General features: G+C 51.9%; 6 protein-coding genes across 6 annotated transcripts; 4 read left to right on the top strand and 2 right to left on the bottom strand.

Moving 5' to 3' along the window:
• Positions 1–488: 488 nt before the first annotated feature.
• CORC01_07172 (uncharacterized protein) lies at positions 489–1,523 on the bottom strand (the record flags this gene model as incomplete). The annotated part of the gene is made up of 2 exons (XM_022618810.1): positions 489–1,340; positions 1,419–1,523. The coding sequence occupies 2 exons, from the start codon at positions 1,521–1,523 to the stop codon at positions 489–491; spliced, it is 957 nt and encodes a 318-aa protein (XP_022474710.1).
• Positions 1,524–3,129: 1,606 nt separating this feature from the next.
• CORC01_07171 (uncharacterized protein) lies at positions 3,130–5,250 on the top strand (the record flags this gene model as incomplete). The annotated part of the gene is made up of 2 exons (XM_022618809.1): positions 3,130–3,186; positions 3,301–5,250. 2 exons carry the CDS (start codon positions 3,130–3,132, stop codon positions 5,248–5,250), a joined length of 2,007 nt encoding a protein of 668 aa, XP_022474709.1.
• Positions 5,251–5,796: 546 nt separating this feature from the next.
• On the top strand, positions 5,797–7,206 carry CORC01_07170 (branched-chain-amino-acid aminotransferase; the record flags this gene model as incomplete). The annotated part of the gene is made up of 3 exons (XM_022618808.1): positions 5,797–6,102; positions 6,190–6,951; positions 7,021–7,206. The coding sequence occupies 3 exons, from the start codon at positions 5,797–5,799 to the stop codon at positions 7,204–7,206; spliced, it is 1,254 nt and encodes a 417-aa protein (XP_022474708.1).
• A 755-nt stretch (positions 7,207–7,961) lies between these two features.
• On the bottom strand, positions 7,962–8,531 carry CORC01_07169 (D-mandelate dehydrogenase; the record flags this gene model as incomplete). Its single annotated transcript, XM_022618807.1, has 2 exons — positions 7,962–8,052; positions 8,239–8,531. The coding sequence occupies 2 exons, from the start codon at positions 8,529–8,531 to the stop codon at positions 7,962–7,964; spliced, it is 384 nt and encodes a 127-aa protein (XP_022474707.1).
• Positions 8,532–9,295: 764 nt separating this feature from the next.
• Positions 9,296–11,121, top strand: CORC01_07168 (peptidase family M20/M25/M40; the record flags this gene model as incomplete). Its single annotated transcript, XM_022618806.1, has 7 exons — positions 9,296–9,351; positions 9,404–9,435; positions 9,501–9,568; positions 9,643–10,427; positions 10,492–10,815; positions 10,870–10,986; positions 11,043–11,121. The coding sequence occupies 7 exons, from the start codon at positions 9,296–9,298 to the stop codon at positions 11,119–11,121; spliced, it is 1,461 nt and encodes a 486-aa protein (XP_022474706.1).
• A 365-nt stretch (positions 11,122–11,486) lies between these two features.
• CORC01_07167 (uncharacterized protein) lies at positions 11,487–13,700 on the top strand (the record flags this gene model as incomplete). The annotated part of the gene is made up of 7 exons (XM_022618805.1): positions 11,487–11,804; positions 11,873–11,957; positions 12,009–12,237; positions 12,297–12,414; positions 12,472–12,963; positions 13,025–13,515; positions 13,568–13,700. The coding sequence occupies 7 exons, from the start codon at positions 11,487–11,489 to the stop codon at positions 13,698–13,700; spliced, it is 1,866 nt and encodes a 621-aa protein (XP_022474705.1).
• Positions 13,701–13,809: the final 109 nt, after the last annotated feature.

Genomic DNA, 13,809 nt, shown 5'->3' with positions numbered 1-13,809 from the left:
TTATTTGAGGTCGTGATACCAGCATACGTAAGTTGTCGTCAAGAAGAACGTGTCGACTGCAGTCTTTGCCGATCAAGGCAATCCTTAGTCGCCGTACCTGAGTTGTCATCCCTGACACTGAATAAACAGTGATGTGAATGCAAGCAATCCTTGCTATCCATGCGTTCCGTGGATGCAATCGCGACCTCAGCTTGCGAAGCACGCCAGACAGGTCTGCTCTGCATGATTAACAATGTAGACCGACAGGGCGGTTTAGGAGAGGTTTTCAATTGCATCGCCAAGCCCTCACACATAAAAGGCAATGGTCACAAGAGATATCTGGGCATACGATGCATCGTAGCAGGTTCAACAAACGAGAATGTGATTAAATCAAGTGTAAGTAGCTACGCAACCGCTCATCTACCCGCTCTAACCGGCCAGCACCAATGCATCCGAACGCCTGCCCATTCCAAAACCCTGTCTATATCATGTCAAACACTCTATATCTTTTATAAAGACTCCTCCTTGTGAATCTCAATGCCCGGGGGCGCCCCAACCAACGCCTTGCACTGCGCGTAAATGACGAATTGACCAGCCACCAGACCGCAGGTCATGAAGATACGGGGACCCAGCCCGGTGAGCAACAGCCGCTTGGGGCCAAACTCCTTTGCAAGCTGGAACATGCGGCTCGTGGCGCCCTGCTTCGGGTCGCCGGCACCCTTGTTGATGGCGGAGAGCAGCGTGTCGGCGGGATGCGACAGCACGGCGGCGGCGACACCGGCGACGACGCCCGACGCCAGCTCCACGCCCGTCGACTGCAGCTGCGTCATCTTGGCCTTTCTCTCAGGACCCATGCTGCGGTAAATGACCTCGACGGCGGCCTCGTGCACGGAGAACTGGCCGACGGCGTACGGGACCTGCTTGAAGAGCAAGGGCACGAAGCCAGAGTAGAAGCCCTTGACCCCTTCCTCGCGGGCGAGGCGCATGAAGCCGGAGCCCAGGCCCGTGGCGAACCCCCGCTGGGAGACGAGTCGGATGCGCGTGGCCTCGAGGGGGCACAGGAGGATGTCGGCAAAGAACTCGGCGGTGGCGGACGCGCCGAGGTAGATTGCGGTGCGCTTGTCGACGGCCTTGTCGGGTCCGCCGGCGAGGGTGATGAACTGCTTCTTGAAGAACTCGTAGCCGGCGAATTTCGCGCCGCCCTGGACGAGGTAGCCGACGGCGGTGGGGCCGAAGCCCGTGAGCAGGGCCGAGGCGCCCTCCTTTGCGACAATGGTGCGCCCTGCGTTGATCATGTTGAGGCCCTTCATGGCGTCGTCGACCTGGATGCGCGTCTTGACGACGTCGATTGGCGTGGCGGCCTGCGGTGAGTGTGAGCATCATGCTGCGGTGCGCGTGAGGTTCCCGCGGTTCCCGCGAGAGCGGTGGTTTCGGCTTACACCGTGGGTGAGGGTCGCCGCGAGGGCGCCGGCGCCAAAGAACTTTCCATAATCGACTGGTGAGAAGGTCGGGAGTTCCGACTGTGATGATTTTGATTGGGCCATGTTTTGTTCTTTTTTCGATACGAGTGTGGTTTCCAGGTCTGCTGAAGAGAAACTGTCCACGACTGAAGGAAAAATACACGACCAGCTGGAAGGAATGTGGCTGGCATGGAATAATAAAGGTCTCTCGTCCGTCGTCATTGCTCCCAGCCAGCTCCATTGCCCTTCCAGGTTCCATTGGCAGGGGTGCTGTGGAACCGAGGTGTGGAGCTGAGCTATCATTCATTGAGCGCGCCATGACGTCGATGGCCCGTTATCTCCCCGAGGCGGCAGGGCCTAGGGCAGTGACGGAATGCCCGTCGGACCTCTCGGGAACCAAACTACACGTACCTAAAGTACCTTACCCAGTAATTAGCTGAACAGTGAGCTGCCAACAAGACTCGCGCCAATCCATCGCCCATTCTCGGCATTGAGCCCTCTGGCTAGAGAAAAATTCTACCCTTGACGACATTCGCACTTAATTACCAAACACACACTCCGAATTCCTTACCCACTTTTTTTTCTGTGTGTGCGATAAGCTCTCCGCTTGCTACAGCCTGCGCAATTCCGTTCGTCCCGACGTGTGCGGCTACTCCCGCGCCGCGATTTCAGGCGAGCCTCCGACACCGACCGACGCTGGGGGGACCACGTCGATCTTCGGGGTTCAAGGGGCAGAAGCTTCGGCATCCCCCTGGCCACTCATTTTCATTGCAGGTGCCGTTGATCTGCCGTCATCTTTCTCCAGGCACGCGACATCATGGACGGCTATCCAGTGGACGGTTATCCAGTGGACGGTTATCCAGTGGATCAGTGCTACTCTTCCAATCACCTCCTTGACCACAGGTTTCTCTGTCTAATAGGATGAGCGGACCGTTCTCTTTTTGCTTTTCTTTTCTCCGCTCTTACTTGTTGTTTTTCTCTTGAGCTATGGGACAGACCGGGCTTCGAGCGAGTCACGGATTATCTTCTCATAAGATGATACACATTCTCTCTCCCTCCATTCCCTTGCTTCTCAGGATAATAAGTAGAACCATCAAAGCCGCACAGAGCCGGCAGTCCTGGCAAGCAATGATTTCGAGCAGTAGTGACTAGCGAGAAGCAAAAACAGGTGTCTTTAGTCCCATTTAGAGGACATTGAGTGCTCAACTCCTGCGACTGGGCTGATAGGACTTTGAAGAAGTATTCAGGGCTTCCGAGCTGACACCACTTTCTGACCTATACGGCGAGTAAACGTTTAAAGCGACTCGACCAGTCAATCAGATCAATCGCAAGGCTTCTCTCTTCATATCTGTCAGTACAGCTGCGTGATTACTAGCGCAGTCCTCCCCGAGCTCTGTGTCAGCCAACGACTACGCGGCCCGCCAACACCGAACATGGTCCTGCCCGGAGGTGTGCAAAGTGACGAAGCGGCCGATTTAGCGGGGAATCGCCTGATTCGACATTGCTGCGGGGACCGAAGTACCCTAAAATGGCAATCTTAAACGACACATGCCCCCCAACCAACTTCTCCCAATTCACATCTTGTGCTGTCGCGCTTACTCCGCAGCGAGATAGCACGCATTGTACCAGGTGAGAGGCTGTTATCGAACATCTCTATTTGGGGGTTCCTCGGATCGCTTGCCTTGTGTCTATGGTCGATCACGGCATCCGAAAGCGCAATGTCACGACTCGCGATCGCACCGGCTGCGTGACCTGTCGCTCCCGCAGACTGAAATGCGATGAGAAGAAGCCCAGTTGCAACAACGCAAGTCTTCTGTCTCGCCAGTCCTCTCAACTCCGTTTCTGACTCTGTCTGTCTCAGTGTACAAGATTCAACCTTCAATGTGGTGGCTACGCAACACCCATCAAGTTCAAAGACCAGACGGATCTGCTGAAGCGGAAGCATGGGAGAAAACGCAAGGATAAAGCCCAAACGTCAGCTCCCAGTGAGCCATCATCTTTCTCGCATGCCCCGAAAAGTGTAGATCCGACATTGCCGTCGCATCAACAAGTGGGTGACTTCGTTGTGACTCCAGAAGATGAGACTTTTCACTCTACCGACGAAAGTCATCAAACCTTCAACGACTCACAAGAGTTATCCCACTATGAGGCGGCTACGTCACTAGCCCTCATATCTGGAGGGATTCGCCAAGATTCACTGGTGTCTAGCACTGGACATGAAGCAGGAACGCCCTCATTCTACACATATTTTGGAGACACGACTGTGCAAATCGATGCGGCTCTTGGTGGACAAGAAGATGGCAATACGGATGAGGGGCCCAACACAACTTACCAGGGAGTGACGACTTCCAGCTCAACGCCGGTATACCCGCGTATTGACTCTCCCTTGCTGCGACAAACACGATCAGAACAAGCAAATCGGCAGTTGACTTCGGCTCCAACCATTCCAGCCGGCTTGTTGGAGAGCGCCAAGTTTGCCGAAGACATGGTTTTTTACCATCATTTCACAGATGCTTCGCCCTATGGTACCCTCTCAATCTTGTCGCTCAATGATATTCTGCACGCCGAGCAACTCGACAAGGCTTTCTATCATGCTGCGTTGGCCCTAGCGGCACTAGATATCTCGCAAGCAAGGCCGAAGGAGGCGCTGGGCTGTAAGGCGGCACTGCAGGCGCTTGATCACTTCGTCACAGCTCTAGGCACGGTACGTATGGCGCAACTCGACGACGAGGGGGTCGCTACAGGTGGTCCGCCAAACCAAGATAATGCAATCTCTTGGCTGGCGACCCTCTTGCTGCTGGCCAACTTTGAACTACAAAGAGGCCAGATGAAGCTATGGTACATTCATAGCCGGGCTGCGGTGACATTTCTGTCCCAACATCTCCATCGCGTGCAGGAGTCTCCGGTAGGAGAGTCACTGATCCGATCGTTCTCGAGAATTGCCGCTCTTCTAGACATATTCGACAGAGCTTACTCTGTACGCTACAGCATAGCATCTCCGGACGTCTCGAACTCTCTGAGCAGATCACTAGTCAACTCACCGCACTCGGCAGATCGGCTGTTCTACATTCTGCCGCGGATCATCAAACTCGAAGAAGAGTGGAAGAGTAACCCCCAGCATGATCTCCACTGGCGAGAGCAAGCGGAAGGCCTCATCCAGGAGTTGAAAGCTTGGCGCAGGACTTTGCCGGATTGTGACGTGCCGCCTCTCCATGAGCACACCGCAAACCCCTATGGCGACGAAGCAGAAGGACCCGGTCTCTCCATCAGGCCACTCAGCATCCCGTATGCCCCCGAGCCCGTCAAGGCAGCGACAACCTTTATGCACTACCTGGTATCCCTCCTGCGATTAGAAACCAGATACCTCCCCGGCGCAGTGCGCCAGCTGCCCCCCCACGCACAAAAGATTGTCCTCCTCGTCTGCCGCCTCGCGGCGGGGGTCCCCTACGCCTCGTGCGCGGCAGTCAACGCCTACTCCCACGGCATGGTGGCGGCGATGATGAACTGCTACTACATGTCGGAGGAGCGAGAGGTCAAGGACTGGGTCAAGAACTGGATCGCCGGGTTCCCGCGTGAGAGGGAGGGGATCTGGAACGTGCGTCACGCGCACCGGGTGTTGAACTACGTCGACCAGGAGTACACCCGTCGGGGCTCGCGCTACAATTGGGAGATTATCAAGGTGCGCTTGATCGACCTGGAGACGGACGCTACGCCGAGCGAGGACGAGGAGACGGACCCTGACAAGTTTTCGGTCGAGATATACTCGCGATGTAAGCGGGGCTGGAGCATCGACTTTGTAGAAATACCATGAGAGGAAATCGGGAACGACCTGCCTAGTTGTGGATTTGCGGTTCGCCAATGGTGATCGACATTCTAGTGATGGAAGGATATCGGAATGTGGACTTGGCACCCGATGGCCTGCAGGTCCCATCGCTGAGGATTACTACTTGAACTATTTTACAGCTTTGCGTGCGCCGGCCGGCGTGGCTCCGATCGTGGGCCGATCGGTGTGGGCACTTTTAGCGTGCTCGTTCTTATTAGCCGTATCGGGCAATTTCAACATCGTTCACACTAAACACTTCAGGCTCACCTCTGGAGAGCAAACTGGGTGGTCATATCAGGTAACGCAAGAAATCCCATAATCATCTACACGATTATAAATTAATACACCCTCTTTACGCTTCAAACCAAAAAAAAATCCAGATACACGGCAACAAAGATCGTCCTCGGTGGAGCAAACAAGCCCTCTCAACGTCGTACTAGATTCTGTTCATTTCAGAATCCATTCTACCTTGCTTACGTGCCTCGAGGCCTCCCACATCCCCTTCCAGATTAACAAATCTTTCAAAACTCCAAAATGAGCCCCAGCGCCGTGAGTTCGACTTGTGCTTTACTGCCAAAAGCTGGCCAACTCGACCATGAACACCGATACGCGGAGTTGGATGCCTCCAAGATGATGAAGACCCTTGTTCCCGAGGAAGATCAACTGCCAGTCCCGGGTGCTCACGACCCTGTGCGACTCGGTCAAAATTACACCACGGCGCACATGGTTCAAATTCCTTGGTCTATGGAAACAGGTTGGGGAATGCCCGAGATGGGCCCCTACGGCAAGATCGCCTTGGAGCCAACGGCAAGCGTTCTACACTACGCCACGGAGTCTTTCGTGAGTTTGATTGCTGCTCCCAAGATCATACCACAAACAAGACTCCTCTACTAGCTATGATATTCCCATGACTTACCTTGGCTCTAGGAAGGAATGAAGGCCTACCGAGGCTACGACGGCAAACTCCGCCTCTTCCGACCAAAACTCAACTGCGCCCGCCTGCTCAAATCCAACGCTCGCGTAGGCCTCCCCTCCTTCGACCCCAGCAGTCTCCTTGACATCATTGCCAAATTCCTCGGGAGCGAATGCCGCCGCTGGCTTCCCGAGCCAGGCACCAACCTCTACATCCGCCCGGCCATGGTCGGTAGCGGCTCCGCGCTGGGCATCAACCAACCCCCCGAGGCCCTCTTCTTCCTCTTCGCCGCCCTCTTGCCGCAATCTTCGACCCTACGCCCGGCGCCCGGCATCAAGCTGCTGGCGAGCAGCCCCGAGCACATCCGGGCGTGGCCGGGCGGCTTCGGGTCCGCAAAAGTGGGTGCGAATTACGGGCCTGCCATGGTGTCGCATGCGGCGGCCAAGGCGCAGGGGTGCACGCAGACTTTGTGGCTTTTTGGGGAGGAGAGGTTGGTTACGGAGGCGGGCGCGAGTAACTTTTTCATTCTCTGGGAGAAGAAGAGCGGCGAGGGCGTTGAGCTTGTGACTAGCTCTCTGGACACGGAGGTCATCCTCGACGGCATCACCCGACGAAGTGTATTGGAAATTGCTAGGCAAAGGCTGTCGCAGGGGTATTCATCAGCAGCTTCTAAGCTGGCCCCTCTGGAGGTTGTAGAGCGCCCATTTACCATGGGTGAGGTTGCCGAGGCGTGTGCAGAAGGCCGGCTTTTGGAGGCATTTGTTTCTGGCACTGCGGTGAGTCTTGCGTCTCTATCTCTTCACCTTGATTTACCGAATTCCCGCGGCTAATGATTTTTTTCACAGATGTTCATCACTCCTGTTTCCATGATTAAGTACGGCGATACCGAGATTCAGTTTCCGATCACGGTCACTGCAGAGGGACAAAAGACGCCGCGCTCCCCGTACTCCACCGCCATCAAGTCTTGGCTGGAAGACATTATATACGGCCGTGTAGAGCATGAATGGGGGTACGTCGTGACTGAAGAATGAATGTTTCATTTAGAAACAGATCTCGGCAGTTCCACGGGAAACATATGCTGAGAAGGAATGCATTGGCTGGGGAATAGTCGTTTCCCTGGAAAATCAATGCTTTATGTGTCTGGACTTCCAGAGAAACCTCCACGTTGACGCAGTTTCTTACTTGCAATTATGTCGCTTCTTCGTCCACCAATACCAAATTACAAAGGCTGACCGTTTCAATGACCCCATGCGACAGTACGGGCAATAACATTGGTCACATGGCTGGCCGGTCATCATCTACTCGACCAATGAGGGCGTCGTTCATGAAGAGTTTTCAGGCATTGAAGACAGTCCTTTATAATTGATGGTACCTTAAAGTTGAACTCGAACCTACTTAAGACGCCGGACCCTCAATTTTCGACAATTCCCCTTTCTCCCAGTGCAAGCTGATCATGTGAATGTCTCTATTTCCTGCGAGGATCCTCTACCTATTGGTTGAAATATCACTCAAGACCTCGTCAGAAAAAACCTACGGCAAATCTGTAGAAACAAAGAACTCATCTACACATTCCAGGGCCATCGATGCATGTTTCTGTCTCTTCATTAGCGAAGCCGCTCATGCCGTGACACAAGTTCAAGCAACCACATGCACATTTATTGAATCTTGTATGAGTCCTCTGAGATGCGGTAGGAGTGCCACACAATCGTACTCCAACAGTCTCGTATTCACACCCGGTCTATGCATGTCAGTTTTGGGAGTACGGTTAAAAGCAAAGATCCGACACTTACTCATTGTAGTATACATCAAGCCCGTCTGCTGCCACGGCACCGCTCTCGATGGCATCGCACAAAGCTTTCTCATCTATGCAGCGACTCCTAGCCATATTGACAATCCGAATGCCTCTTGTCATTTTGGAGAAGATACTCCTTGACAAGAGGTGATGCGTAGTCGGAGATTAAGAGCACGCCTATACTAGACAGTCAACTGTAGCGACGAGGCCCTCAATATTGTCGTGAAGTGTCATTGGTGGCAACAATTCTTTAATTTAGTTGTTACCGTACCTCAGTGCTTCCAACGTTTTCCGAAGATTAGGCCTGTCGATGCAGTGAATCTCCATTCCAAGGGCAGCCGCTTGCCTTGCGACGGTTTGGCCGATGGAACCCATGCCGACAATGCCGATCTTCTTGCTAAAGGAGTCAACAGCGTTTTGCGTTGAGTGTATCAAGTCTGAAATGATCTCATTGTGAAGGAACATTCTTTCGTAGTTATCGAGCTGACGGAAGACCGAGATGATGAGGTATACCGCAGCCACAGCAGTCGCCTCATTACCGCCCCCTGTGTGGAAAAACTCCATACGACGAACCGTTGAGTCCTGCACTGTCTTCCTCGTCGAAACCGTGTCCAGATTTGACAATTATTACCTTGAGGGCGGGCGAAAGATTTGGAGGGCTTGTCTGGTCCAGCCTTGGCCAAACTTTTCGATGCCAGGCGGAGCGTTGATGCCTATTCGCATGATCCCCATCGATTTGATGTCTTTGCAGTTGCCGGATATCATGGACTGGTAAAACTCTTGAACTTTCGGCAATTCATATAAATAGGTTTCATACCGAGAGCTAAAGTCCGCCCAGATTTTATCAGGTATGACAATGCAGGGTGAGCCAACGACGAGAATCTTGCGTCTCCGTTGCATATTTGATCAAGTTGATTGTGTCTAAAAGAATGACATTTCTGAGAAGCAAGCGCACAAAGACTGGTGGAAAGACCAACTTCTTACACCAACTCGCTGCGCTGCAAGATTATATCGTCGCATTTGGCTGTCCCTCATTCAAATGTTCAAGTCGGGTGTTAGTCAGCTCTTCTCGTTCTTAATTTCTCTTTTTGGCAGTATTCTGAGAAGGATCACGACACTCGCCCCCACGCGTCTCTTATTCGCATCCGATCTCGCTTAACGTGGGTCCCGGTGCGGCTAAACTCAACTAAGAATGACCAACTTCCCCTCTTTCAACACCAAAATTAGCGCCCAGAATCAGTTCATGAAGTTGGCGATAGTGCTAAGAAGCTTGACTGTCGTTGAAGACCCAACTTTTTCTGACCCAAAAATTTGCCTGAGCTGCCACAATGGCTTCCGCCGCGGCGAACAATACCAATGAAGCACTATCTAGCTTCTATGCAAAGTGAGTGGAAGCTGAGATCCCGGCAGCTTAAGCTGGCTAATTCAAAAGCAAGGGTTGATGAGCTTGAGAATGTCTTCATCGATAGTGAGTCAAGCCCATTGGTTTGAGCTTCCGTGGGAAGGATCGTCGTTGAAATTGGCTTTCTGTAGGACTGGGAGATGCAATCAAGATCCCGTCAATCTCTGCTTATGCAGACCGAAGGAAGGATGTGTTTGAGGTTAGTTGAATTTTCACTAACTCATATTATGAATGATCAACGCAAACAGATGGTGGTATCTAACCTGAAGGCAGATGAGCGAATGGGTTGCCACCAAGCTGAAAGCTGTCGGTGTCGATGTGACACTGAAAGACCTTGGCAAGCAAGAGGGCACAGACCTTGACCTTCCTCCTCTGGTGCTGGGACGCTATGGCAGCGACCCCGAAAAGCCTACGGTGCTTGTATACAGCCACTACGATGTTCAGCCTGCATCTATCGAGGACGGATGGAAGCATGAGCCGTTCGTGATGACAGTTGAAGAAGATGGCAAGATCTGCGGGAGAGGCACTTCAGACGACAAGGGTCCTCTCGTTGGCTGGATCAACATGATAGAAGCTTTCCAGAAAGTTGACGTGGACGTACCGGCTAACTTGGTCTTCTGTTTCGAAGGAATGGAAGAGACCGCGTCTTTTGGCCTTCGGCAAGGCCTAGAGGACGAGGCGGACAAGTACTTCGCAGACGTGGACGTGGTCTGCATAACAGACGTAGTTTGGTTGAGCGATGAGCAGATCAGCGTTCCCCAAGGCCTTAGAGGCATCATCTTCTACCTTGTCACCATCACGGGTGCAAAGGTGGACGCCCACAGCGGCGGTTTTGGTGGTCAAATCTCTGAGCCAATGACCGACATGGTTAACATCATGTCTTCTCTGGTGGATTCAAAGGGCAAGATTTTAGTACCTGGGATTTATGACAACGTCCAGCCTGTCACAAAGGAGGAGTACGAAAGCTACCAGAAGCTGAACATTTCGGAGGACTCCTTGTATGGTGGCACGGGGGGCAGAAGCATCCATGACAATCAGGCCGATGCCCTGATCGCTCGGTACGTTTATCTGCACTCACTATAACTTCTGATTCGCATGCTGATTAAATTTGTCGCAACGCAGCTGGAAGAAACCATCTCTTAGTCTGCACAGGATAGAAAATGCCCTACCTGGAGCTGGGGCCGTCACATCCATCCCTGCCAAACTCGTTGGAAAATTCAGTATTCGTACTGTACCCTTCATGAAGTGGGAAGACATTGATCAGCTAGTGCGAAAACACATCAAGGACCGTTTCGAGAGTCTGGGAAGCAAGAATGATCTTGAAATTGAATGCCACCCGAACGACTGGTTCTACGAAGAAGCGAGCCACTGGAACTACCAGGCCGCGATCCAGGCAACGCGGAACGTGTGGGGCGTCGAACCTGCTCTGACCTGTGAAGGTGGAAGGTAAGTCATGACCCTGAACACCGACATGATAGACCAGGATTAATCATGTCTCAGTATTCCCATCGCATTGGACTTCAAGAAAACCTTGAAGAAGAACGTGCTGCTACTGCCTGTTGGGCGGCCTACCGACGGACAACACTCGACCAATGAGAAGCTGGATAAGAGCAACTAGTAGGTCTACATGCAACTCCATGGATTGCAGATTCAGGGAGGCTAACATCCAATAGCATCAACGCCATCAAGCTCTACGGTTCTTATCTCAAGGAGGTCGGAAACTTCTGGCGTCAAAGCAAACAAAACGTGTAATCAATCTTTAGGCAAGATGATCACTTGCGATGGCTCCGCAACTAAATAGCTGTACCAGTCTTAAGTGGTGAGAAATCTCACGTGTCATCTTCTGACTCGTAATTTTGCGAGTAAAGGGCTGCTAGCGTGTGGTGCAGAAAATTTCCGTATTAGGCAATATTGAACGACCATACGAGGTGGAGCTGAATGCGGAGCGCGACATATACGAATGAAATATATAGCATCGCTCAATTCCTTATGCTTCATGAATTTCGAGAATGATAGACTTCATTGAACACTCCCCTGTGTTGCATCATTAGACGACAATCGAATCGCGTTGGCTTTTACTTTAATCCGCCGAGACGACCTCCGGATGCGACAACATTATGTGTCCAACCCACCGTGTGACCGATGTCAACACCAATTCCAACTTCCGCGATATTTCCACCAACCACACGGCCCTCGACTTCACTATTGACTTTGATCGCAAGATCTTGAGTGGAAGAACCATTATCATTGGCGAAGCGAGGGTGGAAGAGCTCACCAAAGTCGTTCTAGACACCAGTCACCTCGTCATCAAAGACGTTAGTCATGCCGGGGAAAGTCTTGTGTGGGCCTTGAAGCCCGAGAACGAAGAGAATGGCAGTCCGTTACATATCGAACTCGGGCGATCTTTCAACACGGGGGAAACCATTGAACTTGCAGTAAGTTGAGTTGCCAATACCGCAATTACATCATCAGTGGTTCAGCTTGCTCATCAAGATTCCCGCAGGTGGATTTTGAGACCACCCAAGAAACGACCGGCCTTCAGTGGTTCAGCCCCTCTCAAACGGATGACAAGGAGTATCCCTTTATGTGTAAGCGCTGTCCGTCAAGGCAACTTGTCAACTTCAGCTGATAGTCGATAGTCTCTCAGTGCGAAGCGATCCATGCCCGCTCCGTTTTCCCGTGCCAGGACACGCCCTCCATAAAGAGCACTTTCGACATAACGATTCATTCTACACTCCCTGTAGTTGCAAGCGGCGTTCCCGAGGTCGAGCTGCTCTTCCCGTCTATTATAGACACGACTAAACAGAAAACGTACAAATTCAAGATGGAAATTCCCATCTCGAACTATCTTTTCGCCGTGGCCAGCGGGTAAGTCTTCTGAGGATCAACTTGACATAAGCTTCTCATGACTAACAAACCTCTCGAAGAAATCTGGCCGGGGAGAAAATTGGGCCCAAAAGCTATGTTTACAGCGCCCCCAACGACTTGGAAGCCTGCAAAGCGGAATTTAAGCCCGATTTGCAAGCTATTATGGAGTCTGCAGAGGTAAGAAATTGATTCAGAAGGTACGGAAATCAACTAAAACAGCTTTCTCCATGCTAGAATCTCATCTTTGAGTATCCTTGGCCGCTCTACAATCTTGTCGTATTGCCGAAGTCTTTCCATCTCGGCGGGATGGAGAACCCGCTTTTCAACTTTTACAGCGCCACCGTCGTCTCTGGAGACCGGGAGAACATTTCTGTAGTCGCACACGAATTTTCACACAGCTACAGCGGCAATCTTGTCACCAATGCATCCTGGGAGCATTTTTGGCTGAACGAAGGATGGACGGTTTGGATCGAGAGGAACATTATGCGCGAACTCAAAGGGGACGATGAGGTCGAGCTCCAAGCAATCGTCGGATGGCAAGACCTCATCCAGTCCATTGAAACATATGGCGGCAACGAGAGTGTCTTCACTAGCCTAGTGCTTGAGTTTGAAGGCAAAGGACCCGACGACGTCTTGTCCAAGATTCCGTATGAGAAAGGGTACACATTCCTGTGCTACCTCGAAAAGACCGTTGGGCGAGCAAAGTGGCTCAAGTTTGTCCCACATGTAAGTCCATTCATTTACTTCGAACTATGCGGAAATAACCTGTTAAAACTCACCTTTCAAGTACTTTCGGACATTTTACGGCGCTGCCCTTGACTCAGACCAGTTCACAGATTGCGTTATCAGCTTCTTCTCGCCTGACACCACTGCTACTTTGGCACTAAGCGGCGTTGACTGGCAATCATGGTTACACAAGCCGGGCGCGCCTCAAAAGCCAGATTTCAACTCCAAGCTTTATAAGAAGGCTGTTCAACTGGCAGATCAATGGGGCAGCCTCTCCGATGACTCTTCCTTCCAGCCATCTACTGATGACGTCAAAGGCTGGACAGCGGGACAAGTCTTGGTTTTTCTCGATCTGCTCATTGAAAGCCCGCAGTCAATCCCACTGGACTATTGCAAGCTTCTTGACGATCTCTATGACGTGGGAAAGTCTGGAAACTTTGAAGTTGTCACTCGTTACCTTCGTATCGCACTACAAGCCGGTGATCGTAGGGTTTTGAAGCAGACCGAGGACGTTCTGGGGCAGACAGGCAGAATGAAGTTTGTGAGGCCATTGTAAGTTGCTTTTAGTCGAGGGCGACTCAACAGCAGTGCTGATCATCTACAGATTCAAAGAACTGCTGTCGGTTGACGAAGGACTGGCATTGGAATTGTTCAACAAGTATCAAAGCTTTTATCACCCCACTTGCCTCAGAATGCTAAAGAATCTGTGGGACGAACAACGGCCAAACGACAACTAGCTTATTGGCCCGACCAACAATCAAGGCATTGAAGACGTGGCGCCGTTATCCCACGACGGCGATTTTCCCCACCATCACATAGTTCTATGTAGATTTGCATCAAGCTTTT

Source organism: Colletotrichum orchidophilum (assembly GCF_001831195.1).
Source record: "Colletotrichum orchidophilum strain IMI 309357 chromosome Unknown Scaffold_56.1, whole genome shotgun sequence".
NCBI lineage: Eukaryota > Fungi > Ascomycota > Sordariomycetes > Glomerellales > Glomerellaceae > Colletotrichum > Colletotrichum orchidophilum.
The sequence above is the reverse complement of the archived record's forward strand: the minus strand, read 5'-3'. Positions and strand labels throughout refer to the sequence as shown.